Source organism: Crocodylus siamensis, chromosome 5 (assembly GCF_052110815.1).
Source record: "Crocodylus siamensis isolate JL-2025a chromosome 5, ASM5211081v1, whole genome shotgun sequence".
NCBI classification, from domain to species: Eukaryota; Metazoa; Chordata; order Crocodylia; family Crocodylidae; genus Crocodylus; species Crocodylus siamensis.
Genome location: NC_143399.1, coordinates 202,329,624 through 202,357,483, shown reverse-complemented (window position 1 = coordinate 202,357,483; position 27,860 = coordinate 202,329,624). Strand labels below are relative to the sequence as shown.

The 27,860-nt window shown below is 49.8% G+C and overlaps 1 protein-coding gene across 2 annotated transcripts in view; it reads left to right on the top strand.

The window, feature by feature from the left end:
• The window catches only part of GUK1 (guanylate kinase 1), a 38,672-nt gene extending 12,315 nt beyond the window's left edge, over positions 1–26,357 (top strand). Inside the window, exons 2-8 of one of the 2 annotated variants that reach the window (XM_090047916.1) lie at positions 8,638–8,751; positions 11,943–11,984; positions 14,235–14,331; positions 18,693–18,831; positions 20,239–20,323; positions 22,979–23,064; positions 25,267–26,357. In XM_090047916.1, coding sequence (XP_089904042.1) covers positions 8,638–8,751; positions 11,943–11,984; positions 14,235–14,331; positions 18,693–18,831; positions 20,239–20,323; positions 22,979–23,064; positions 25,267–25,302 — 599 coding nt within the window. In that variant the 3' untranslated portion in view covers positions 25,303–26,357. The remainder of the gene's footprint in view (positions 1–8,637; positions 8,752–11,942; positions 11,985–14,234; positions 14,332–18,692; positions 18,832–20,238; positions 20,324–22,978; positions 23,065–25,266) is intronic. The other variant, XM_090047917.1, reaches the window with a different exon arrangement.
• The last annotated feature ends 1,503 nt before the right edge of the window (positions 26,358–27,860 follow it).

Genomic DNA, 27,860 nt, shown 5'->3' with positions numbered 1-27,860 from the left:
GGACCGATACTCTTTAATGTCTTCATCAGCGACTTGGACGAGGGGGTGAAATGTACTCTGTCCAAGTTTGCAGATGACACTAAGCTATGGGGCGAAGTGGACACGCCGGAGGGCAGGGAGCAGCTGCAAGCAGACCTGGACAGGTTAGACAAGTGGGCAGAAAACAACAGAATGCAGTTCAACAAGGAGAAATGCAAAGTGCTGCATCTAGGGAGGAAAAATGTCCAGCACACCTACAGCCTAGGAAATGACCTGCTGGGTGGCACGGAAGTGGAAAGGGATCTTGGAGTCCTAGTGGACTCCAAGATGAACATGAGTCGGCAGTGTGATGAAACCATCAGAAAAGCCAATGGCACTTTATTGTGCATCAGCAGATGCATGACAAATAGGTCCAAGGAGGTGATACTTCCCCTCTATCGGGCGCTGGTCAGACCGCAGCTGGAGTACTGCGTGCAATTCTGGGCGCCGCACTTCAAGAAGGATGCGGATAACCTGGAGAGGGTCCAGAGAAGGGCCACTCGTATGGTTAAGGGCCTGCAGGCCAAGCCCTACGAGGAGAGACTAGAGAAACTGGACCTTTTCAGCCTCCGCAAGAGAAGGTTGAGAGGCGACCTGGTGGCTGCCTATAAGTTCGTCAGGGGGGCACAGAAGGGAATTGGTGAGTATTTATTCACCAAGGCGCCCCCGGGGGTTACAAGAAATAATGGCCACAAGCTAGAAGAGAGCAGATTTAGATTGGATATTAGGAGGAACTTCTTCACAGTTCGAGTGGCCAAGGTCTGGAACGGGCTCCCAAGGGAGGTGGTGCTCTCCCCTACCCTGGGGGTCTTCAAGAGAAGGTTGGATGTGTATCTAGCTGGGGTAATGTAGGCCCAGCACTCTTTCCTGCTTATGCAGGGGGTCGGACTCGATCTATCGAGGTCCCTTCCGACCCTAGCATCTATGAATCTATGACTTTGAAGATAAGGGCTGGCACTCAATAGCGCAGAAGGCAAGGTCAGGTATTCAGGATGAATTAAAAGATACTTTCTTTAACCTTGGAGCTTCTTGATGGGAAATGACTGAGGCCTCTTAGTTAATCACAGGAAGACTATGAACCTACCAGTGTAGTGTGATTGTGGAAAAGTTATGTATGATCCTAGGTTGTATTTCCATGGGTACCTTGGACAAGAGCCTGGTGAGATACTGCATGTAATCCTAGTCACCTTTGAACACAAAATATGAATTTGAATGGGTGCACAGAAGGGCATCTAAGGGAAGGAAGGGGCTAACTTTTTTAGAGAAGACTCAAGGAGCTTGACTCAGTCAGTCTAGGAAAGCAAAGGCTGAAAAAAATCTATGGTCCCTGTCCCACAGTAGCTTAGGGCAGTAAATGTCAAGGGAGGGACAGAGCTGTGTAAGCTGAAGGACAGTGGCGGCACAAGAACAAATAGGTATAAATAGACCACTCATTAATTCAGGCTGGAGACCAAAAGGGAGTTTCTCAGCATCAAAGTGGCCAGGTGCTGGGACAAAGAGCAAAGCAGCAGATCAGAGCAGGGAGGACAAAACATCTCGCTGCTTTTAAGATGCAGCTCAGTCGGTTTATGGAAGGACTTATGCTACATGGTCGCTTGTGATCACAGGGACTGGACTTGATGACCGAGCAGGTCCATTGCACTGCTGTACCCCACCCTGGCGAATTAAATATCCAGTGGCTTGAGGTTGCAGGGAAGTAGGTTTGGACTGGATAGCAGGAAACATTTCTTCACCATTAGCACAGGAAGGCAGTGGAATAGATACATGCCTAAGGAGGTTGTGGACTTACCATCACAAGGTGCTTGAGGAGGGTTGGACAGCCACTGGCTGGGGATGATCTAGGTGTGGTGATGCACATCTTCTACTGTCCTTTCCCAGGCTTCTGGGCTTGGACTGCCCCCTCCTCCCCTTTCTGCTACTTGTGTCAGGGTGTTTTTAAGCCTTCCCCAGAGGTGCTGGATGCAGCCAAGACTAGGGATTTTGACTGGGCTGTGTCAGTGCTTCTGCTGGGACTTAAAGTTGGAGGATCCTGGCTAGAGGGTCTTGGCCTTGACCTTTCCACTCAGGGTCAGACTGATCATCATATTTGGGGTCAGGAAGGAGTTTACCTCCTGGTCAGATTGGGCTATGGGGAGTCCTTGCCTTCCTCTGTAGCAGGTGCATGGCCCTTTACCTGGGATCTCTTGAGCATTTATTAACAATCTTTTATAGAAGCAGGATGTTGGCTTCTGTGATTCCCCCGCTTTACCTACAGCAAGGTAGGGTGTTATGTCTTGTGTTGTATCAGGGTTGACGGTAGTTTTACTAAGGGGTTAGATGATGGATTTGTACGAGATAGTTTGAATAAGGGTGATCCTGCCTCTGGCAGGGGGTTGGACTAGGTGATATCTGGAGGTCCCTTCCAGCCCTGCTTCTCTGTGATTCTGTATGGAATAGCAAACCATTTCTCTGTCGTAATAAAAAGCATTGCTATGCTGTCTGTGATGTTCAGGCAGAAAGCAGGGTAGGTTTGCATATAGGTGGTCATTGGAGTTGATCATTTGCATGTTCATTAAATAGGTACTTTGCGTCAGTCTTTCATCAGTCCCATGGGACGCCCATGCCTGCTATGGGACAGGGAGATCCGGGTGATGGGGATCCCCTACCCTCCATCAATGCTGACCTCGTGAAGGAACACCTTGAGAAGCTGGATACCTTCAAGTCAGCCGGCCCTGACGACCTGCACCCCAGGGTACTCAAGGAGCTGGCGAGCGTCATAGCCCAGCCCCTGGCACGGGTCTTTGAAAACTCCTGGCGCTCTGGTGTAGTGCCCGAAGACTGGAAGAAGGCCAATGTGGTGCCCATCTTCAAGAAAGGGAGGAGAGTGGATCTGGCTAACTACAGGCCCATTAGCCTGACTTCTATCCTGGGGAAGATCTTAGAAAAGTTTATTAAGGAGGCCATCCTTGAGGGACTGGCCCAGGCTAACATCCTAAGGGATAGCCAGCACGGGTTTGTTGCGGGTAGGTCTTGTTTGACCAATCTCATTTCCTTCTATGACCAGGTGACCTATCACCTGGACAAGGGAGAAGAGATTGATGTCATATATCTTGACTTCAAAAAAGCTTTTGATCTGGTATCCCATGATCACCTCTTGGCCAAACTGGCCAGTTGTGGCCTTGGCTCCACCACGATCCGCTGGCTGGGAAATTGGCTCCGTGGTCGGACCCAGAGGGTTGTGATTGATGGCAGTCACTCATCATGGTGCCCTGTGACCAGTGGGGTCCCTCAAGGCTCTGTCCTGGGACCCATCCTGTTCAACATCTTCATTAACGATGTGGACATTGGAGTCAGGGGTGGACTGGCCAAGTTCGCCGATGACACCAAACTTTGGGGCAAAGCATCCACGCCAGAAGATAGGCAGGTGATCCAGGCTGACCTGGACAAGATCAGCAAATGGGCAGACGAGAACCTCATGGTGTTTAACACTGAAAAATGCAAGGGTCTCCACCTTGGGAGGAAAAACCTGCAGCACCCTTATAGGCTCGGCAGTGCTATGCTGGCTAGCACTACGGATGAAAGGGACTTGGGGGTCGTCATTGACCACAAGATGAACATGAGCCTGCAATGCGATGCTGCGGCTAGAAAAGAGACCAAAACGCTGGCGTGCATCCAGAGATGCTTCTCGAGCAAATCCTGGGACGTCATTCTCCCCTTGTACTCGGCCTTGGTGAGGCCGCAGCTGGAGTACTGCGTCCAGTTTTGGGCTGCACAATTCAAAAAGGATGTGGAGAAGCTTGAGAGAGTCCAGAGGAGAGCCACGCGCATGATCAGAGGTCAGGAAAACAGATCTTACGATGACAGGCTGAGAGCCACGGGACTCTTTAGCCTGGAAAAGCGCAGGCTCAGGGGTGATCTGGTGGCCACCTATAAGTTTATCAGGGGTGACCACCAGGATCTGGGGGAACATCTGTTCACCAGAATGCCCCAAGGGATGATGAGGTCGAACGGTCACAAACTCCTGCAAGACCATTTCAGGCTGGACATAAGGAAGAATTTCTTTACTGTCCAAGCCCCCCAGGTCTGGAGCAGTCTGCCAGCAGAGGTGGTTCAAGCACCTACATTGAACACCTTCAAGAGTAAATTGGATGCTTATCTTGCTGGGATCCTATGACCTCAGCTGACTTCCTGCCCTTTGGGCGGGGGGCTGGACTCAATGATCTCCCGAGGTCCCTTCCAGCCCTGATGTCTATGAAATCTATGTCTTAAAGCCTGGATGTGCTTTGAAGTGGAAAGCATATGCTGCCAGTAAGCAGGGTGTGACTCCTGCGTGCCTGAAGGTTTAGTAATAAGAAGAGTAGGGAGATCAGAAAAAACCAAAGGAGAAGATTAAAGATCAGCAGAAGGTGCTCATTGGCTGTCTTAAAATGGCGAATCTGTAATTAAGGTTTACAATGCTTGCAGATGCAGCCAGCTTTCTGCCTGCTCACTCGTCTGATCCGTTGGCTGCTGCTCCCAAGAGCTGGATTTTATCCTTTGACCGGAAGACATAAAAGGTGGAGGTAAGGCTTGCAGCGATAAGAGGGGAGCGTTGCTAATTCACCGGGGCTGTTAAGCAAGCGGTGTTTCCTCTGCTCTTTCCTGGGTCTCTTGAGCAGAGTGAAGTTACTGTCACAGATATTGATTGCTTTCAGTTCCTCTCTCTTAATAGATAGGAAAATTGGGAGGAGAGAGACATAAATGCAGGAGAGGAGAAAGGAAGAACGAAAGGGGAAAGCAGGAATCTTCTGAGCACTCCCAGTTGGTACGTCAAATGGGAGATGGAGAGTTCATCTCGGGCTGCGCGAGGGAGTAAGGACAGAGGTGCCCCAGGAAGAGCAAGTTGTTAATGCTGAGCTGACGGACAAAGGTCTGCACCAGCATCTGGCCATCACGCTTGGTGTGTTACTTTTAAAGGCTGGTAGGCACAGAAGGAGCAAGAAGGCCATGTGCGTCAAAGGTGATATTGGGTGTAATGGAACAAAAATCACATAGTGCTGGAGAGAGCCCCCTTCTATACCCAGTACTGGCCTGGAAGAAAATTATATTCCCCATTAATGCTGCCTTGTTCTTTCCCGTAGCATTTCAAGAGCATTAATTAAGACTCATCATTTAGGGTCCCTGCTTTATGGATGAGGAAAAGTGGAGACTTGAGAAAGCAGATGGTGAGTGATTTTTCACAAGAACTCAGGGCTCTTTCTCTGCCCAGCCCTTTTACGCTCCCTCGGCTGGTGGGGGAAGGATAAATTCTCTCCTCTTCAGTAATTAGCAGGACTTCTAATACTTGCATGTGGCTAAAGAGTTGGGGACATCACAGCCTGACTCGCTGGACCACCATCCTACAGGCTGATTAAGCCATGGGTACCAATCCCAAAAGAAACTTGGGAAACGAGATGTGACAAAGCATTCATTGTATTGGGATCAATTCCCCTCTGTCCCTCGGGGAATACATTGGATAACTTAATAAGACTCTTTATCTTCCAGTTGTTGTGACTCCATTATGAGCATAAAATAATCCAGTCCCTACCTGAATTGCAATTGGGGTGTTCCTTGTCCCCACCCCACCCAAAAAAAATTAAAGTCCTTCCTGAATAAATAAGGCTTCATTTGTATTTCCAAGTTTGCTGCTGCTTCAGTGCTTGTGGGAGAAAATATCTGGTAACACCCAGCAGCCTCCTCATGAGACATGTTTTACACCCAATTTCAAAACCAACAAGAGTCCTCTGCATAAGTGCCTGGGCAGGCTGCGGTGCTCTGCAGATGAGCCTGGGGAATATGCCAGCCTCCAGCCTGCTCTTGTCAACCTGAGCAGAGTCGGAAGTGAGTTATACGCCTGCAGCGGGAATACAGCAGGGGCTAATCCTGCAAGCATCTGCCTTGGATATGAGGCTATTTTAGAAGCGATTTGCAGGGTCAAGGTGAGATTGCTGAGATCCCCATTAAAAAGCTTAAGGGTTTTCTAGTGCTTGACTTCTGAGCCCTTCCAAAATGAATAGGGCAGGAAATGGGGCACCGGGAGCTTTTCTGCTTGTAGAAATGTATTTTCTCAGGAAAATCTGTGCGGGCTTAAATTGTACTCTCCGTCTTCTTCCATCTGAGGAGAGACCCACCGAATCAGTTGGTTCAGTAGGGTTGTGCCTTTGAGGTGTCAGTACACGGATTTCCACATTACAGGCAAGTTGGTTAGTAGTAACCCTCCTCCTACCCAAGGGAAGTGTAAAGGTAAATAGTCCTCTTTCTTTTATCCCCCCCCCCCCCAAAATGGTGGGTTGTTTGGCTCAAGGTCACAGAGCGAGTCGGGTCAAATGCTGGAAGAAGCCTGGCTTCTAATTTTCAGTATCCTCAATTACTATTGTCTGCGAATGCCAAGGCAGAAGGTGATGTACCCGCGACCAGAACGCCTGCTGGATATTGGGAGATGGTGGGATGTTCCTTTAAAGGACAGACTTCATTGGAGTTTGAACCTGGGACCTCCCACGTGCAAACTTCTAGTGCTGTGATGCTCAACCAGGGTGCTGCCAAACCCTTTTCTGCACAAGATTAGTTTGGGTAGGTGTGCAAACACTTTTGCATGATCCACAAGGTAAACCCAGAGCTTTTAAATGGGAATCTAGCATCAAAAGCATTCTGACCTGCCATGGGCCTTCTGAGTTTGCAACAGAAGAACTGCTCTATTGTTTCTTCATGGTCAGAAAATGAGTGAAACCTAAGTGCCAGCATTTTCTGAGGGGCCCTCGAGTCAGAAAAGGTTGAGAACCCCTGTTCTCCTGTTTCTGCTATGCTGTGGCCTTAAGTATAATGCCTCTAGCGTGTAGGGTCCTCTACTGTAGACCGTCCACTAGTGAGAGACCAGGATCCACCCTCTCTACCAAGGGTGGTACTTGTGTCCTCGTAACATGGCCCAGAGGGTGGTAGCACGTTAATGTGCTTTTCTGCATGCTTTCGGTAAAGTTTAAAAAGCTGGATCTGGAGCCCTAGAGATGAAGGCCTATGTCCAGTCGTGTGTGAGGGGCTTCCCTTACTGCTCTACTCCTTGTATGATTGGGATGGGGAACGGCTTTATTTTGGACAAGGTGTTTGGATAGATGTTTCATAGTTTGTAGGGTCGGAAGGGACCTGAGCAGATCATGAAGTCCAACCCCTGCCATGGCAGGAAAGAGTACTGGGGTCAAATGACCCCAGCAAGGTGTACATCTAGCCTCCTCTTAAAGACGGGGTTTTAGAAACTCCACTTCCTGTAGACCTTGAAATGCAATTTAGTGGGGTTTTTCGTGTCGCCTTCATTTAATAGGTGTGTGCAGTACTTCATAGCAGCGTAAGAGAGAAGGCTGGCATAGACAGTGGGAGGCAACCTTTTGTCAGGGATGCACAAATTAAGCCCACATCCTCCCCAAGTGCCACCCTAGTCCCCTTTCCCTTCCCAATCTGCTGCTCTGCTTTCTGCTTCTTGCTCTATCTGCCACTGGGCTGCTTGTCCCATCTGTAATGTGCCATGTGCCACACACACGGGCTGCCCGTGCCACTTGCAGTATGCTGCCCACCTCTGCACTAGAACATATGGTTTGAGTCCACAGCTCGGAATAAAAGAACATATTTCCAAGCTACAAATCTAAAGGCTCTTCCTCCCTTATAATATTCAGTGGGGTTTTATTCTTTCTCCTATTAGATGCATCCATTCCAGGGACTGAATGGCTTGATCCATTCCTGATGGATGTTGAGCTATGCAGATGCCAATTTTAATTCCTCCCTGCTCAACAGGGAGCTACTCAACACAGCTCACAAAGACAGTCTCATGGACCCAGAGGGAAAGCCTTCCGTCTTCAGCTCCCTCTGTGCAAAAATGAAGTTTATTTCCTACCTTTGGGGACTTTTTACCATCTTGTACCATCTACACTTTTCCCAGAGCCTGCTGAAAGGACTTTGATCCCAAAAGCTTGCAGAAAAGGACAATTTTCTTGCCATTTTCCAGTTGGTCTAATAAAAGGTATCATTTTGGAACCAAGAGTTCTAGTTTTTTGTATGTCCATGCTTAACAGGAACTCACTTCCATTCACTGCTCCTTTTGGGTCCAGGAAGTGAGTTGGATTTCACTTCCTTGGGGACAATCATCCACTTCCCAGAGACCCGCCCTGCATGTGGCACTTCTCTTGGCAGAGAAACCATGGCTGCCTGGGCCATGGTGACTGAGCTCCCTACCCCTATCCAAGACCCTTCCAGGTAAGGACCAAGGGGACAGGAGCATATTGCAGGAAGGCAGCCTTGCTGCACTGCTTCTCTTCATCTTGTATCTACTCCAGGGAGAAAGGGCATCACTTTCAGGGCTGTCGGTCCATCCCTTTGCACCACCAGCACCTAACTAGTTGTTTCAGTTGCACAGCATGGGAGTTAGCATATGCTCGTCTGACTTGATTGCTGTTCCCTGACTAGCTCCTGTTCTGCTCCTCTCTGAGGCCATGGCATTCAACATCGAATCTGACCTTTGGCTGCTAAAGCTTATTCTCAAAGGCAGAGTAGGAGGCATCTGCTGGAACTTTGCTGTGGTTTTCCCCTGATTTTTGTGTGTTCTAACCAAGACACCTGCTTGCCTTCTCCCCACCCCAGCCATGCAGGGACCAAGGCCCGTCGTGCTGAGTGGCCCGTCAGGAGCAGGAAAGAGCACCTTGCTAAAGAAGCTGCTTAAAGACTATGAAAATATCTTTGGCTTCAGTGTCTCCCGTAAGTATCCATGCACACCTGGAGCTTCCCTTCCTGAAAACTCGAAAATAAAAGACAAGTGTCCCTTTCAGTAGTAATTACGTTTGCACAGCTGGGACTTCAGAGGGAGCGTGGCATTGAGTCGGGTCTAAATTACATTGAATGCTGGCTGTTACCTCTCATGGCTTGGGCTAATGGAAGTATCTTAACTTGTGTGAATTTAACTAAGGTTGGAGATTAGGAGGAACTTTCTGACTAGGAGCGTGGTCAGGCATTGGAATAGGCTGTCTAGAGAAGCCTAGGAATGGGCATCCTTTAAAGCTTTCAAGACCAGGTTACACTGACACGTGGATAGGGTGGTCTAGCCAGGAATGATGCTGCCTTGAGCAGGGGGCTGAACTTGATGACCTTGTAAGGTCCCCTCCAGCCCTACTTTCCTATCATCCTATGAACCTTGTTTTACACGGCTGATTATACACATGGCAGGGGTTTAGTCCCCTAAATTGAAATGGTTGTTTTTCAACTGTGATAATTAAAAACCCACTGTTTCAATTTAGGGGCTTCCATCACAGTTATGGTGAGGGGACTGATCCTTCCACCCCCGCCCTCCCCCCCCCGCATGGAGCTTGCCTCCCATGGCTGGAGGGCAGGCTGCCAGCGAGCTGGGCAGCCCCTGAGCTGAGGGGGAGCCCCAGTCTTTCCCTCCGTGGCAGCATTGCCCCCCAGGGCTGCCTGGTTGGGCTGCTAGCTGGCCTCCCAGGGGCACCAACACTGGAAGGAAGGTCCAGCGCCCACTGGCAACTCGTCCCCTGACTGTGGGAGACATGGGCAGGCTCTGCAAAAAAAAAAAAAAAAAAAAGGATTGGGGTTTCTCACTGTTTCTGCCTTCAGCCTGCCTCTCTGGGGGGGAAGGGGGGACAGCTGTCAAAGGCCGCAACATTACAAATAGCTACGTTGCAGACTAAATTACATGCAGATGTGGTTTAGTTCACAACACATTAAAATCATTTAAATTGTAAAAAACCCTGCACATGTACAGCATGATCTTGTGACAAGATGTTTGCTGCATCCGCAATGTATTAGATGCATTATGGATGTACAGAGAGACACAAGCTTTGCCCCAGAGTGACTGCAGTGTATTAAGGGAGATGTGCTAACATGAGATCCTTGCTGTCCCTATGCCCATGTTCAGGGATTTGATTGATGAACTACCTCTGCAGGCAGCACACGGGAGATTTGTGCAAGTCTCAAAAATTAACCCCAAACTTGAGCTCTGTGGTACTGAGAAAATTCATCTAAAAACCTAGGAGGAGGAATTGGTGGGAAACGGAGAGGGAGCAAGTAATCAAATGCATGCTAAGAGGTGTGACAGGAGAGAGGTAGTTAGGTATGAGAGGGCCTTGGAAATACCCTAGAAGGGCCTCTGCAGACGTTCATCGGGAAAGAAATTCCAGAGAAAGCTCTGCCTTGGCTGTATCCAGAATGCAAAGCAAGTGTGATCCAGATGATCTTCCGTGCCTGCATGCTCACTGCAGAGGGAGTTGCAAAGTGTCTTACATCTAGATTAAAGGTTTGTCTCTTAGCAGCCTAGAATACACACTAACCCGGTTGAAATGAGTGCTTTTGGGTCACAAACAGTTTTCTTTAAAAAGATATTTAAAAAAAGTCACTTTTGCAGATTGTCAGTGCCATGTGCTGCACTTGTACTTTTTAAAAGATCTGGTGAGCAGTAATGATGCTCTGTGGGGTCCAATTTTCTTGCCCAGGTAACCCACTCTAGCATTTTCCAGGGGATGGCAGGGCTGGGATTTCTCTTACTCAGTTGTCAAACATACTTCACTATCCACTGCCTTGAATCACCCCTTTGAAGTATCACTGGGTCTTTGAGAGCAATTGCTCTGGCATTTAAGTCCGGCTTCTCCAGAGAGCTTATTTTATAGAGCCCCTGGGGGATATCTTCAGGCTTCCTTGCCAGATGGATAAGGAAGAGAAATGTCTGATTTGTGCTGGTACAGGAGGGGCTGTGGGTGAAGTCCAGACTCCACCCTTCCCGGGGGTCCAGGATCCCACCCCGTGAATTATCAAATGTAACTTTGAAGGTCATTACAAAAGTGCCTGAGACAGAGATCGTTCAAAGATCTGTGTCCATACACATGTAATGTGTGTGTGCATCCAACACCCCAACCCAAATCTTATCATGTCCCAGAAATAGGCATTACTCCTCACCCCCTGGGTTGCCTGCCTTTCTTTGCAAATCCACACGTAGTGCTTGTACCTCGGTGACTGGTGCTTTGTAAAGGTATAAGCGTGAACACAGCCTTGCTTGGATCAAGTTCATATTGCTCAGTATGAAATGCAATAGCTGATGCATTGCATGCTGATTTCTTTGGGGTTTGCAGAAACATTGACAAATAGCATAAATCACAATAAAGGAGGACTCCCATCTGGTTACCCACTTCATTCGGACAGTTTGTTTTAGGCAGTATATGTGGCCTCTGTCACCAGGGCATTCAGGCACCTCCTGATCTTATAATGAATATAGTGCTGAGGTAGAGCAGTGCTGTTACCTGCACAGTCCTAGAGTGACTTGTCTAGGCCACACAGGGAGTTTTTGCGGCAACAGAAAATTCAAGCCAGACCTTGCAAGTCTTGGAACTACCTTCTCCACAGGGCCTCCTTCCTTTATATATTTACCCATTGTTTTAGGCAAGTGTTATGGCACAAGTCCAGTAGAACCTGGATCATTTGTATCTGGGGGGCTCAACCTGCTTGCTTAGTGACAGGCTGCAAAGTTACGGACGAGGCATTCGGCTGTTGGCTGCAGCCTTTACTTCAGAGGATGCCAGTTCTCCGCACAGCTGGTAGGAGAAGCAGTCCCTTTTGAAATAAAAGCCACAGAAAACAGCTGGAGCATCTCAGCAGTCCTGCACAACTGCTCCTGTACCTGTGTGTGCTCCTGGCTAGTTCATACACTCTCATTTTCAGAGCAGGGGATGGGGAACAACCCTAGGATGGATCTGGATTCTGCTGTCAAAGCATACTGTGCTGCGCACCAGTCACAATGGTTCCAGAAGTTTTGATCAATAGGGGATCAAATGGCCCAGTGATTGATTGAATTAAGCTTCCGGGGGTGGGCTTTTTTAATTGCTTTTTTTGGCATTATTGCACTGTTGGGTGAATTGCAAAATTACAAGGACTGTCTTTGTTTGCAGACACCACTCGGCAGCCGCGACCAGGAGAAGTGAATGGCAAAGGTCAGTATGTTGCAGCAGTGCATGCCATCAGGTGAGGCAGGGCCACAGCTCTGAGTGGTGTAGGCCAATGGTGTCAAACTCCTATGAGCCCACGAACCCCACCTCCCCGCATATGCCTGATCCAGCATATACAGCACCTGCCAATCTGGGACACCAGCCCCAATGGATAGCATGGTTCATGCAGAGCAAGGACTATGGTCAGCTCAGCCTGAGACCCAGCCCTGGCCCCAGCAGGCAGTGCACATCCTGAGTACTGCACCCTGGGTTAGTCTGGGGCAGCACCAGGATCCAGATGATGGGGCTCTGGCCTGTGGGCTGTATGGTCCAGACAGCATTTCCTGTGGGAGCAGAGGTGGAATTTGCAGAGCTGGAGATAGGCAGCAGGTTCTGCTGGTAGAAGCTGAAGGGCAGACCTGTTTGAAGTCAAGGGATGGATAAATCTCTGAGCAATCTTCGTAGTTGAAAAGAGAAGTCCACTGAATGTGCCATTGCTGGGAAGCCAGGCTAATGAGTTTCCTTAGAGTTGGCAGAGTGGGTTTTTTTGGCCTACTGTCAGGCAGAAGGAGCATCTGCTTCAAAACAGTCTTCCACACTTCTCCATTGCTCCTTTCATGCTGAACAGTCCCAAAGAGACTGATACACTGAAGCTGCATACGATACACAAGGATCCCTTCATCCTTCAGTGAGTGAGGCGGTCTGGGCTGTGACGCAGTACAGCTGCAATAGCACATAGCAGCATTACCCAGCAGTATGTGAGAAAGAATAGAGCAGGTGCAGTAGAGCCGGAGTCCAGGTTTATCCCAGATGCTGGAAAAAGTGAGTGGTAGGGTTAGAAGAGAAGGCAGGCACTCCCACACTTCTTCCTCGGGTGCTGCCACCATGATGTGGGGACCAGGATTTTCAAAAGCAGGTGCCCGAAGTCAGGCTCCTTGGTCTATAACAAAACACTTCAGCAGCCTATATTTTCAACCATGCCAAGTGTTCAGCAGCTCCTGTGCAGCTGCAGTGGGAGCTCCTGTGTGTTCAGCACATCTGAGAACCAGGCTGCTCTCATTAGGAATCTCTTTATGGTTTTAAGAGCTTAACTTGACATGCCCAGTTTTGAAAATCTTGGCCTTCAGTCGCACAGGTTGTTAAACTCTGGACTGCATCCTTAATCCAAGAACTGTGCTACTAATAGCAGTAAATAAAGCCCTAATGAAATCTGAGATGACTCCTTTGCTACTGATTTGCAGGGAGTCATGAGACTGATCTCAATTGCCAGAGCAAATGAGGCTTGAATGCTAGTTATTCCGGGGTCTAAAGGCACATGAAATGACTTGCTGGTGCCTTTTATTCTTGGATATTTCAGAAATGCAAACATGAGGTGTGTTGTGTTGTTTTTTTTTCCCTTCAAAATGAGCCAGCACATTTTAGCCCAAAGTGGAGATTTTTGAGTGTGTTTTGTTGGAGAGGTGAGGGGTGGCTTCCCCAGCAAAAGCAAAGTGTTTAGTGTGGAAGTGAGCTACTATCAGTGTCTTGCCAGCGTGGTACTGTAACAAGATAGTCATTGGAGAACCAGAGCAGAAATGTCAATGTAAACAGCAGAAGGGTATTATCTGGCCCAGTGTAAAGATGCAGAGGGTGTTAACAGATACCATGGTGAGAAGAAAGGGCAGCTTTTGTAATCCTTTACATGGTAACTGAAGACCAGTTTTCAGACTTGAGTACCCAGAAGCCAGGCACCTAAATCGGCACTTAGTTGTCCAGAACGATGGGGGTGGTATAGCCAGGACGATCCAGGGAATACAAGAGAAGCAAGATTTGTGGGGTGAGGCAATATTTTTGACTGATTTTTTTTGTTTTTTAGGTGCCTGGTTTCCAGGTACTCAAGTCTGAAAATTGGTCTTCAGTTACCATGTAAAGGATCACAAGATGATATAGGTGCCTGGTTTCTATGTAGTTGAGAGAGATGTTAGAAAACTGCAAAATCCCCTTTCTCAACTTTGGAAAAGAAGCCGCTATAGCTGCAACCAAATACCGGGAACCTGCTTCTTTCCCAGCCCTCAGGGAAGGGCCTTTTAGTCTGATTTGTTTGTTTGGTTGGGTTTTTTTAATACTGCCTCGCCTTACAAATCTGTTCCCAAATAGTCATGTGGATGCTTCAGTGTATATTAAACACTTGAGTAAACTTGGCTCTGAGCCTTAAACATCTTTCCAAGTCAAGGAAAGGCTGTGAATTGATGTGTATTTTCAATATCGCTTATCCAGATTACCACTTTGTCACCAGAGAAGATATGCTGAAGGATGTCAATGCTGGCGAATTTATCGAGCACGCAGAGTTCTCTGGAAATATGTATGGAACAAGGTCTGTAACAATTGCACCATCTCCAGTAGTTCAGGGGTCGACTCACTCTTGTGTTCTCCATGAAAATGGCGTTGGGGCTATGTGTTCATGATGCTCTTCTTTTCAAACCAGGCAGATGCTCTCCTTAGGTGAAGCTTCTTATTTTGGCAGCGTGGTATGCTTCATTTTATTCTGTCACTAGCCATAGGTGGTGACATCTACCCCAGTGGAGAGGGTCTTCAGGAGACCTGTGCAGCACTTGACATTTGGTTCAAGGCCCAAAGTCTGACTGAAACTCCTGTGGTTCATAGTATCCACACTGGAATTAAACAAAGTGGGACTTGAAATCCCCATCCCGCCCTATGATAGCCTGTGTCCCAAGTGTGATCAGTCCAGCTGACATAAACCTATATGATTTCTGTTGCAAGTGGAAACAAGCTTCTGTGCTCCAGTCTGGGAGAGTTACTGTTTTCACATTAAACTCCATGTGGTTGCCACCCTCAGCTAGGCAGATTCTAAAATAGCATCTCTCTTGGCCTCCAAGCTGTTTGTCCATAAGCCACAAAGGCAGCTGCAATGTTAATTAGAAGTTGTTCAACAAAAACTCTTGTGGTAATGATGGTCAGATCTGAAGGCAATGATGGTGACAATGGAATGAATAGGACACCTTATCAATAGTAGAATGCATTGGAATTAAAATTGAAAAGGGTTTTAAAAGCTGAAACAATGGTTTTTACAATAAAATGTGCAAAAGGAAAAAATGGGGATTTCTTAGGGTGATATATTATATTGGACCAATGATGTAGTTGGGATAAAGGTAGACACGTGTTCGAATGAAAATGTTCTTCCTCAGGTCTCTGATTCTAACACGGCTATGGCATCATGTATATACAGCCGTTAAAAAAAAAAAAAGGCCAAATTTTCTGAAGTGATTCAAAACTCGTGGCAGAGGTGATATCTTTTATTAAACCAATTAGATATTTGCAAAAAATAATAAAAGATATCACCTCTGCCATGAGTTTTGGTTCCTTTTGCCTCTAGACCAATACGGCTACAACCTGGATGCCTGAAGTGATTCATGATTTCAGGGGACCAAATACCTGACACTCTTTTAAATCAGTTTATTGCTGGTGTCATTAAAGTTCCTTATGTTTCCTCCACCATATTATCATGACAGAAAAGATATAAAAACCTGAATGAAAGAGTAATTCTAGCTGTGAAAGGGTCAAGTGATTCTGAAGAACAGCGGATCCTCGGACATCATTAGGACCAAGATATTTTCAGACTAATGATTTTGCATGCATCTCTCTCTTGGACACCCAGCAGGTGTGGGTCACTTAAAGGGACCTTCCCCCCACCCCCAAATAATGCTGAGTGCTTGTCTTCTGAAGATGTCTTGAGACAGACCACCAATATTTTTGCTTTGTATGTGTGCAGCTGTAGAGACCGAGTCTGTACTCTCCACTCCCATTGAAATCAATGGGAGTTGAGGATGCTTTGTGGTTTTAGAGCTTGTAACTGGGAGAAGAAGAGAAAAGCCAGTTAAAGGTTTAGCATTCAGGACAACGTGAGTCCATGCTGGATAGAGCCATGGCTCTGGTTACTAACAGCATTTGTGGATCTGGGGTAAGAAAACAGAGCTGTGATTCAGAGCCGTGAGGAACTCAGTCTGCAGAGTGGCAAGCTGGTGGGTTGCAGTGTTTAAACAGTGCACAGTCATAATCACAAGGTGGGGTTTGAAGGCTTTAGACTGGGATTACTGTGGGAATCCCAGCAGTGATTGTGGAAGCTGTGACTCGCATCGCCTGCTGCAGCAGGAATTGTTTCACAACTCGGCTTTCCTCTCCTTGCTGCTGTTTAAAATAGTTCTGTGCCATAGGGACAAGGACTGGAATGGATTGTCCTCTTGCATCGCTCTGCTTGGATGTTGGGAGCCACTTCACCCTCTTGGATGCAGTTCTTACAACACCCCAAGCTGGGAGGAAATTAGACCCGCTTTACAGCTGGGGGCAGTGAGGCTACATGCTTTGCCTGTGGCCACGTGGGCAGCCTGTGAAAGACCAGGGCATTGAACCCATGTCTCCCAAGTCTAGCTAAGTCCTTCCTCTCCATCTGAGCAAGCAATGCTCACCATGCCCATGTGCTCAGTGCCCGTGGCTTGGGCCTGAGTCCTGGATGCCTGCCCCCCTCCCCCCACCTCCTTTCCAGGACTTTTCTTTGCATCATGTATCAGGCTTCCATAGGCAAAGCTTCTTCTGGCCTCTGTAGCCAGATGCTGCAGTGCTTCCTTGTACTGCTTTCAATATAACTTACAATTCTGCATCTGTGAGATGCGTGCACCCTAAATCACTCCTGTCCCATGAGCAACACCCTCTTCTAGGAGCACACAGCCCTCTCTGTCTTCTTACGAGCTGCTGTTATGCTGCCCTCATCAGCTGCTCTCTGTTGCCTAGTGTTTTCTTCTCCCACCACATTTTGAGGACATGCCACTCAGGCCTGGGGGGTAAGGGACTGGGAGCAGATGGGGAATGGGCCATCTGGGTGGCAGAAGGGACAGGAGTCGTGGCTGTGGACTGAAAGAGGAGGATGGAGGAGACCTGGGTGAGGGAAGTAAACAGGATAAAGGGAAATGCCCACAAATAGAATAAGGCTCCAGGGAAGAGGAGCTGAAAGAAAGAAAGGACATGTGGGAAGGGAAGGAGGGCACAGCAATTGCATCCATAGGCAGGACTGTGGAGGGGAGATTGGCTCCCACTGAAGTGACAGGAGTAATGGAGCTCATGGCTTTTCCTGCCTCTGAGGAATCGGGGTCCTTCTCTGGACTCCCTATTATTGCAGCTGTCCTAGGGTCCCAGGGAGGCCACATCTTGGGGAACAAGGCTCGCTGGGGAAGAAGGAGAGATTGCTGCCCTCCATAAACCTGCCTCTCTGGGACAGGGATGGTCCAGCCAGTGGCAGGCATCACTGTCCCGTGGGGATCTGTTAGCTCTTGTAGGGCCTGAAGGAAGAATTTGGGAGGAGGCGGCAGTGGCTGAGCAGATTTGCGGGGGAGCCTGTGGGCAGGGGCCAGCGTGGAGAAGGCACAAGGGAAGGGTGGGCAAATGGGCAGGCCATTCATTTGCCTTCATGCCATGGCATTTACTAAAAGCAGTAGCCCAGGGATGGGAGTGCACTCGCCAGTGCCCGGGGTAGGCAGGGCCTCGAGAACGGGGGGACATAACCCAGCAGACACAGCCATCGTTTCCTCTGCTCTGCACGTGGTTTGTCACATCCCTGAGGATATCTGGTGCCCCTGGGGAAGTGTGAGGGTGGTAAGGGACTGAGCATCACAAGACAACTTTGTAATGGTTTTGAGGCCTGACAGCAGCTCCTTTTATCCTCTGCTGCCGCCTTCAGGCAATTTGAACTCAACTTCGGCCGGCCTCAGGATTTCTCCAGCATTACTGCTGAAGATCCCCAGCCATGAAGCGGTGCTCCATCAGGCCAGGCACTGAACAAATCCAGAACCAAAAAAAACAGCCCCAGCCCAAAGAGCTTAGACCTGGTCATTTTATTATTCTGGGCAGTTCTCCTCTATGCAGTCAGGTAATGAGAGTCCTTTTAAGGTGCTGGTTTTGCTCTCGTGGAAACACAGGGAGAAGCAGGGGCGATTCTCCCGGACTGCCTAAGGGCCAAGGCAGTCCAAGAAGAGGCTGGTTTAATGAGCATTTTAACCGTGTTGTCCCAAACCAGCAGATCTGTGGAAGATCCTTCCTTTTCCAGGGACAGTAGAAGCAAAGATAGTTGCATTCCCTTCAAAAAGCTCTTCCTCCAGGCATTTATGCTTTTGCCAGTGTTACTGCCCTCGTAGTTGTTCCAGACTTGCAGCAGCTCTGGCATTTGATCCCCAGTACCAGAGACCTTGAGCAGGCTGCTCAGTGCTTGCCCCAATGAAAAGCAACGCCCTTGCTTTATCCATTTCCACGGATGAAGAGAGAATGAAGAGCCATTTCCATGGCTCTCCACTCAGGTTGATGTAGGCTTCCCGGTGTGTTCTCTAGGCCATGGGTGGTGGGAAAGGGGGTCCTGCCACTCCTCGCTCCCTTGGTGCAAGGAGGTGGGATCTTGGGGTCCCCAGCTGGTTAGAACCACCCCTGTTCCCTAGGAGGAGAGAGATGGAGCTGTTAACACAACTGAGGCATGTTTCCAATGTTGGTTTGCTCTCTGGCTTCCCACAGGGACGTGAGAGTCTGGGCATCAAGGGAACTGTCCGTGCAAAAGACTGTATGGGATGTGGTGCGGTCCAGTACAATCCACATGAGGGGCAAGGGCCTGCTGCTGGAGCCGTGTGGACTCACAGCGCTCCCTGCACAGTAACCAGCTCCTTCCCCTTCCTTCCCCAGCAAAGCCGCCGTACAGGCCGTGCAGGCCCAGAACCAGATCTGCGTGCTGGACGTTGACATGCAGGGAGTCAAGAACATCAAGAAGACGGATCTGAATCCCATCTACATCTCCATCCAGCCTCCGTCCCTGGAAGTCTTGGTGAGTCTTGGGGCTTCCTTTCATGTGTCCGGACTTTGCTGTTTCCGAGGAAAGAGGCAGCTTGTATCTCTCCAGGTGCAGTAGGAAATGACCTGATAGATGCATCGATTTAATGAAGGGATGGGGAATTGTTTTACCCGTTTTGACCATTTGCTACAGAGCCTTTAAGGAGTCTGTGCAGACCTGCTCTCTCCCCCTCTCATCCCTGCATCTTGTACCCTGGCTCTGCCTTTGCACGCATGTTCTGCTGCTGCTGCTTATCCCTGTGTCTTCCTGCAAGTCTCTGCCCCCCTGGGCTCTACGTCCTTGTGCTTGGAGTTGTATTGGCTCTGGGCTGTGAGCTCCTGATAGCCTGGCTGGTTTTTTTGCATGGTCAGGAGAGCTTTGCACTCATAGCTGTCTGCAAAGTCATGATGGTTCCTAGAGGGGACTGATGTCAGCATCCATATCATCATTAGTCCTAGCAAGGCTGGTATTGTGCGGCAAGACAGCCCATTGATCTCTGTTCTGTGATCTCATCGCTCATGATGTCATCCCTATAGTATTTCTGTGAGGGTGGGAATGTTTTTGCTTCCTTCCTTCCCCTTCCCTCTGCTCCCCACTTGCCACTTTACACAGGGGGAATTAAGAAGCAGAAAGTGACTTATCCAGGGTCGCTCAGTCTCTGTCAAAGTAAGGGAGTGACCCAGATCTCCTGAGTCCCAACCCAGTGCATCTCTGTGGCCTCCCCCATTCCTCCCCACCCACCCCTCTTCTTTCTGTTTGCTGCCTTAAGTGCACTGTGCAAGGGAAAGGCTGCTCTGTGTGCTCTTGGCATAACACCAGCTCTGAAGAGTCACCTCTGTGCTGCTGTGGACAGCTCCAGGGGTGCAAGGCTGGGAGCCCTGACACCGAATCCCAGCCTGGGCAGTGATTCTCCTTCGGGGCCTGGAGCAAGTTGCTAAACCATTTGTTTAGATGATATAATGCATCTGTTCCATGTGTGGGCTTATTGATCCAGGTCCGTACAAGCTCCCCAACCATATACATTGCTCTTGATCTACTTTGTCTTGTCACCAGGCTCCAGACACAGCCACGTCCAGCCCTCCTGCGCTGAGGGAACAGGGCATTCCTGGTGATTTCCAAGCTTTTGGAACCAATGGGCTAACTCAGCATTTCTCACAGGCCTCCCAACACCCTCCATGTCACTATTTTAATTGGAAACACTATTTTAATCGGGGCCCCATGCAATCTTTAGACCAGCTGTAGAGCCCTCCTTGTACCCTGGTAGACACAGGTGGGAAACCAGTGACTGGGAGCCCACATAGGTGGTGACAGAATAGACTTTCAGGGCACAAGGAAGGGTGTGGGCTGCTTGCTAAACTGGTTCTCGGATGCGCCCTGACAATTGTCATCTTTGGGGTCTAGGAAAAGAGACTGCGCGAGAGGCAGACGGAGACCGAGGAGAGTCTGCAGAAGCGGCTGAAGGCGGCTCGTGTTGACTTGGAACTTAGTAAGTGCAAGAGCCTCATGGAGACGTGTCCCCCAGCTCACATCCCCTGCTGCCTTTGCACTGCCTGCAGTATCCTCATAGTTTCATAGTAGCTAGAGTCGGAAGGGACCTAGGTAGGTCATCTAGTCCGACCCCCTGCCTTGGCAGGAAAGAGCACCGGGATCAGATGACCCCGGCAAGGTGCTCATCTAACTTCCTTTTAAAAATCCCCAGGCTAGGAGCCTGCACCACTTCCCCTGGAAGCTGGTTCCAGGCCCTAGCTGCCCTGACTGTGAAGTAGCACCTCCTAATATCTAATCTAAACTTACCCTCCGCCAGCTTGTGACCGTTATTCCTGGTCACTCCTGGCAGCGCACGGGGGAACAGGGACTCCCCCAGTGCCTGCTGATCCCCCCTGACCAGTTTGTAGCAGGCCACAAAGTCCCCCCTTAACCTTCTCTTGTGGAGGCTAAACAGGTTCAGGTCCCGTAGCCTCTCCTCATAAGGCCTGCCCTGCTGACCCTTGATCATACGAGTGGCCCTCCTCTGAACTCTTTCCATATCGTCCACGTCCCTCTTGAAGTGTGGCGCCCAGAACTGGACGCAGTACTCCAGCTGCGGCCTGACCAGTGCCGCATAGAGGGAGAGGATCACCTCCCTGGACCTGCTCCAGATGCATCTGTGGATGCATGACAGGGTACGGTTGGCCTTCTTGACTGCCTCCCCACACTGCCGGCCCATGTTCATCGTGGAGTCAATGACGACTCCAAGATCCTTTTCCGTCTCCGTGCTGGCAAGAGGGGAGTTCCCCAACCTGTAAGCGTGGTGCCGGTTCTTCCTCCCCATGTGCAACACCTTGCACTTATCAGTGTTAAACCCCATCCTATTCTCATCCGCCCACCGTTGCAACCTGTCAAGGTCAGCTTGTAGCCTATTGCACCCTTCTAGTGCACCCACATCCCCCCACATCTTAGTGTCATCAGCAAACTTGAACAGGGTGCTTTCTACCCCCTCATCCAAGTCACTGATGAAGATGTTGAACAGTGCGGGCCCGAGGACCGAGCCCTGGGGACCCCACTGCCCACGTCCTTCCAGGTCGAGAAGAACCCATCCACTACCACCCTCTGGGTGCGGCCCTCCAACCAGTTGGCGACCCATTTGACCGTGTGGGCATCGACACCACAGTCTCCCAGCTTTTTGATGAGGACAGGGTGAGAGACAGTGTCGAAAGCCTTCCGGAAGTCCAGAAAGACCACATCCACAGCAACCCCTGCGTCTAATGATTTGGTGACCTGATCGTAAAAGGCCACCAGGTTGGTCTGACAAGACCTGCCACTGATGAACCCATGTTGGTTGCCCCTGAGCATGCATTCCCCCGCAAGGCCCTCCTGGATGTGTGCCAGGATAATTTTTTCAAAGAGCTTACCCGGGATTGAGGTAAGACTAACTGGCCTGTAATTTCCCGGGTCCTCTTTTTTTCCCTTTTTGAAGATAGGGACCACATTGGCCCTCTTCCAGTCCTCCGGCACCTCGCCAGAGCACCACGAGTGCTCATAGAGCCGCGCCAGGGGTCCCGCAATGACCTCGGCCAGTTCCTGTAGAACCCTAGGGTGAAGATCGTCCGGACCAGCGGACTTGAACACGTCCAGCCTCTCCAGAAGTACCCTAACTAACTCCTCGCTAACCCCTGGCCCAGGCGTGTCTCTCCCGGGGCCCGAGGGGGGCCCAGCAGGGAGGTGGCTGAACTGGTCCCTACTTAGGAAGACAGAGGCAAAGAAATCGTTAAATATGTTGCCCCAGTTCTGACCATGTGTTCCCAGGGCCCGGGAGGATCCTGTGGAGTTTTCCAGGAGGGCCTTTTAGTAATAAGAAACAGACTAACAGCTTTCCTGCTCCTCCAACGCCTCTGGGATTTTCTAGCACTATTTTCCACCTCTGGGCATTATTTCAAAACATGAAGGATTTAATCTTTTGGTCCTGGCTCTGTTACAAGGTCAGCTGCAGGGGGTGTTGTGGTCTTGGACTTCTGTCCTGTCTCTCGTTCTACCTCCACCACTCTGACACAGTCTGTGCTGTGTTTTCTTTCCCTTGGGTTTTGCTCAAACTCCTGTTGCTTTAGTATGTTGCATGGAGTCTTGCTTTCTTGTGGAGAGCATAAGCAGAGTGCCAGGCACTAGATCTACCAGAACATGCAAAATTTCTGGAAGAGGTTTGGTCGGCTAATGAGGAGGAAAGTAAATGGTCCTATATGATTTTCTGGCCTAAATGCCTGTGTCCTGCTCTATGCTGTCCTTTCACAGCAACTGATGAAGAGAACTTGGGTTCCTGAAAGCTCATGTGCTCTTACTCTCTTGCTTCATATTATATACGTATGCATATTACCTATACATTATTTAGTAAGTCTATAAAAGTTGCATATCTACTCTGCCTTCTGACTAAATGCCTATGAGCTTAAGTTATATACAGGTCCTATCGTGATGTGCACCTAGGACTAGACTTGACCCAAGTAGAAAAGTTTCATGCTCCCCCAGTAAATGACTTGGCAGAGAGCACCCTTAGCATCACCTAAATGAAAATGCTGAAAGTCCCCAAGCCTTAAATTCCCAAAAGAGAAGTCTAAGGAGCTGCCATCCCTTCCACAGGTCTTAATTGCTGTGCTCTGTTTGGGCTCCCTAGGTAAGGAGCCTGGCCTTTTCAACTTGATCATTATTAATGACAACCTAGAAGTAGCCTACTTGAAACTGAAGGAGATTCTTGCAGAGGTAAGTCACCTGGCATGAACGGCGGCTGGGGGGGCATGGCTGCACCAGCGGCAGTGGGGAGCTCCTGCAGATGCCGCCAGCAGTGTCAGCAGCAAACAGGCAATCCGGGACTGTCGGCTTTTTGCAGGGGGTGCACCGCCCCACATAGGGGGTTCATGTGGATCCCCTACACATTGCCCCTGTCACCTGGGGCATCTCTGCCTGTACAGGCTGCTGGAAATGGAGAATGACTTGGTGGGGGGGACGGGGGGAAGGCTGGCAGAAAAACGTATCATTTCCCAGCACAGTCAAAATGGTGGGTAGCAGTAGGGTCCCCACTTGAGTGAGATATGGAGGCACATGCCCAACTCCATGCACTTTTGGCTTTGGTGCCTAAAGTTAGACTGAAGTGCCCTGCTGACTTGTGCATTGGCAGAGGCTTTTCTTCCTGATCTGGGATCATTATCGGCAGGAGGTGTCTTGGCTAGAGACCAGGTCATCTAGCTTTGCACGGGGCCAAGTGCCCTGATCTCCATCAGGAAGTGATCGGCGACTTTCACGAGTTCAGTCAAGGTATAAATACCAAGAAACAGAGGGAACCTTGGCCCCTGCACCGGACAGAAAACATCACCTGGCATTCAGTATTTGAGCTGCTGGCATGTTTGGCTGAGCTGTAACAAATAGCAGGGGGGTTCACAGTGCTCCTATAAGAGGGGCAGCTAGCTCTTTTGCAGGCAGGGGAGCTAAGATGTAAAAGGGTAAGTGACTTGACCAGAATAACGGGGAGTCGGTGTCACACCTAGGTTGCAAGTGCAAGAGTCCCCCATGCTTAGCCTCTTGCCATAGATACACACCCATCCTTTTAAACCTATTTAGAGCTGTTCAGATGTTAATGGCTTCCTGGAGACGAGCTCGTCTGTTCCCAGCAGTGTTCTGGGTGCTGCAGTTTCATCCTCTCAGCTGTGAACTGATCTCTGGGCTCCACAGAGAGATCTGCTCTCAATGTTTTTTGCAGACCCCTTAAAACCAGCCCTAGTAATCCAGAGGGTCTAGGTTAACACACTCCAGGCTCTCTGATGAGCAGAGCTGGAGACACATTAGTACAGGTAGTGCTGCTACTGTGAGAAGCCTAGATGGTAGACTAACTTGGAAGATGAAGATGGAGCAAGGGTGCAGATTCATGGCATATTTACTCCAGAATAATAATTTAACTCTGTTGTAAAGATCAGGGACAACTAGTTCTCCCAAACTGGGTGCCCAAAGCAGGTGCTATAACAGTGTCTGGTCACTACATGGCAGAGGAGCCAGTTTTAACCAAAGGGCTACCCCAGAATGGAATTGCATGTGCCCATTACCACTGTCTACTTTATATCAGAGTAACTTTCTTCAGAGTAAATTTATATTTGACCTCCTCAGAAGTGATGCTACAGCAGAGAACAGTGCTTCCTCCAGAGTAAATGTGGTAGGTAGGGTGTTCATGCCAGTTTTCCTTTGCAGCAAACAGAGATGGCCCCAGAGTAAGCCTAGTGAATGTGTCATATGTCCTTACTCTGAGCCCTGAAGGCTGAAGCTAGACGGCATCAGATGAGCAGAGGCATGCGTTTTTAACACTGAGTGTAATGTGGGCAGTTTTACCAAAGGATGTGTAGGATCACATGAAGCCCACGTCAGCAGCTCACAAACTTTTTTAGACTGAAGGCAGCCCTTGGAGGAAGCCAGCTCTTACTTTTCACTTAGATTAGATGATCTCTTCAGGTCCCTTCTGACCCCTAACTACTATGAAACTTGTTTTATGAACTCGGGGAAATGCTAGGATAATCATTCTATTGCAAAGAACTCAGACCACAGCGTATCTGAATGTTTCTGATACCGTGGATTCCTATTTGACATCTCTGGGTTTGTCGTGAGAAACATGTTTCACATCGGGCAGTGCTAATATTGCATGGCATCCCACAGCACCCTTGAAAGGATTTCAGGGCACCCCAGGGTGCCATGGCACCCTGATTGCAAATCACTGATCTAAATCAAGATGGCATGTATTTCTAAAAGAGGAGCCTTTTCTTCAGCTGCACCAGACAGGCTGGACACAAAGGTTGCTAGTGAAATGTAGTGGCCCGTATTTCTCAGCAGGTCTGACTGTCTTTTTCTGGGCTGAAAATCTGTGGATTTAGGAATAATTTAGAGAGCAATAAATGACCTTTCTACTTCTGTGTATTCTTACAGGAAATCAAGAAGGCCCAGGGACCCAAGAAGTCCTGAGTTCCGTCTGCTTGGACATTTTAACATTGTCTATCATTCCCCAGATGCTTCACAGCTTTTTATTCCAAAAGAGACATTCCCTTTTTATCCTGATCCCCTTCCGAGCAACAACAGGATGTTAATATTAAAAGGCAACAAAACGGCACCCAGTCCAAACCAACGTTGTATTTGTGTTAGCCAGGGGGTCCTGGCACTTCCTGGGTGTGTTTCTAAGTTGGTATGAAGGGTCCAGGCAGGCAGCTGAGAGCAGTTGTCCTTTATTTCCCGACCAAAGGTCCCGTGAGTTTCTCCGGGTTGCCCGGCTGCTGCTGCCAGTCTCTGCCCGTGTAATCGGAGCGCGTAGTGTACATAGCAGTCAGCAGCATCCTCCCCACCCCACTACTAAAGGTGGGTGTGCTTGTCTCATGCCACTGTTACTTGTGCCACCTGCTGAGGGAAACTGCCTGTCCCACTTCCACTTCCTCCTGCAAAGCGCTCTGTGGGACCAGGTCGCGGGGGCAGGCCGGCCAGTCTGGGAGAAGGATTCAGAGCAAGGATAGAGCGGAGCTGGGATCCTCCTCGCTTAGCCTTGGGGCTCCCCTTGTCTCTCTCTGCTCCTCTCCCCAACCCAGGGGACATCATCACGGTTCCTTCAGGTGTACATGAGACTCACTGTCTCTGCTTCCCACCCTGAGTCTCTGGGGCTGCTGCCTTGCACCAAGTCAGCAGAGCTCAGGCTGGGGAACCCTAGACCTGGTGCCAGGCTGCTCGGAAACATCGCTCCCCGCCCATCCCTGCTCCCAGTCCTCCGCGGACTCGACCGCTTCCTGGCTCGCGCTGGGTGATCTCAAAGGAGTTCCAGGGGAGCGACATCTTCCTCTCCCCTTCTGTCCTTAATGCCTCTGGGGTGGAGGCGTGAATGCTGCGGGCAGATGTACGGCATCGCATGGTGATGGAGGCAGGTAGGCTCCCAAGTCCCTATATTCGGACCTCTCTGAAGAGTTTCTTTCCAGGCGGTATAGCCTTTTATTCCTGGCAAAACTGTAAAATGCCCCCTTGAGGGCACAAATAAATTCATTTTTTCCAATAGGGCTCCGATCCTGGTCAGTACCTAGTCCCTGTGTCCCAGCCTCCTGCTTGGAGACCTTTGCTCCAACGCAGGTCTGAAGAATGGTGTTTTGTTTCCCCTTTCATTCCCAGAATTGAGACTGGGCCCTCTCCAACCACTTCACTTGTGTTTGAATCTTCAGAAAGCTTCTGGTCTCCCTTCATGTCCTAGAATGGGTGCAGGATGGCAAAGCTAACATGTTTAACGATTTCTTTGCTTCCGTCTTCCTAAGTAGGGACCAGAACAGCCACCTCCCTGCTGGGCCCCCTCGGGCCCCAGGGCAGGCACACCTGGGCCACGGGTTAGCGAGGATTTAGTTAGGGAGCTTCTGGAGGGGCTGGACGTATTCAAGTCAGCTGGACCGGACGATCTCCACCCTAGAGTCCTAAAGGAACTGGCCGAGGTCATTGCCAGTCCCCTGGCACGGCTTTACGAGCACTCGTGGTGCTCTGGTGAGGTACCGGAGGACTGGAAGAGGGCCAACGTGGTCCCCATCTTCAAAAAAGCCGGGAAGGAGGACCTGGGAAACTATAGGCCGGTTAGTCTCACCTCGATCCTAGGCAAGCTGTTTGAGAAAATTATGCTGGCATACATCCAGGAGGGGCCAGCAGGGGACTGCATGCTTAGGGGCAACCAGCACGGGTTCATCAGTGGCAGGTCCTGTCAGACCAACCTGGTGGCCTTCTACGATCAGATCACCAGATGGTTAGACGCAGGGGTAGCAGTGGTCATCGTCTTCCTGGACTTCCGGAAGGCTTTCGACACTGTCTCTCACCCCGTTCTCATTAAGAAACTGGGGGGCTGTGGTGTAGACACCCACACAGTCAAATGGGTCGTCACCTGGCTGGAGGGCCGCACCCAGAAGGTGGTGGTGGATGGGCCCTTCTCAACCTGGAAGGATGTGGGCAGTGGGGTCCCGCAGGGCTCGGTCCTCGGGCCTGCACTGTTCAACATCTTCATCAGCAATTTGGACGAGGGGGTAAAAAGCACCTGTTCAAATTTGCTGATGACACTAAGATGTGGGGGGACATGGGCACACTGGAAGGATGCAACAGGCTACAATCAGACCTCGACAGGTTACAAGGGTGGGTGGACAAGAATAGGATGGGTTTCAACACAGACAAGTGCAAGGTGATGCACCTCAGGAGGAACAACCAGCACCACACCTACAGGTTGGGGAACTCCCCTCTTGTCAGCACGGAGGCGGAAAGGGATCTGGGGGTCATCATTGACTCCAAGATGAACATGGCCCGGCAGTGTGGGGACGCGGTCAGGAAGGCCAGCCACACCTTGGCATGCATCCACAGATGCATCTCGAGCAGGTCCAAGGAGGTGATCCTCCCCCTCTGTGCGGCACTGGTCAGGCCGCAGCTGGAGTCCTGCGTCCAGTTCTGGGCGCCGCACTTCAGGAGGGATGTGGACAGCATGGAGAGGGTCCCGAGTAGGCCACTCGCATGGTCGGGGGCAGCAG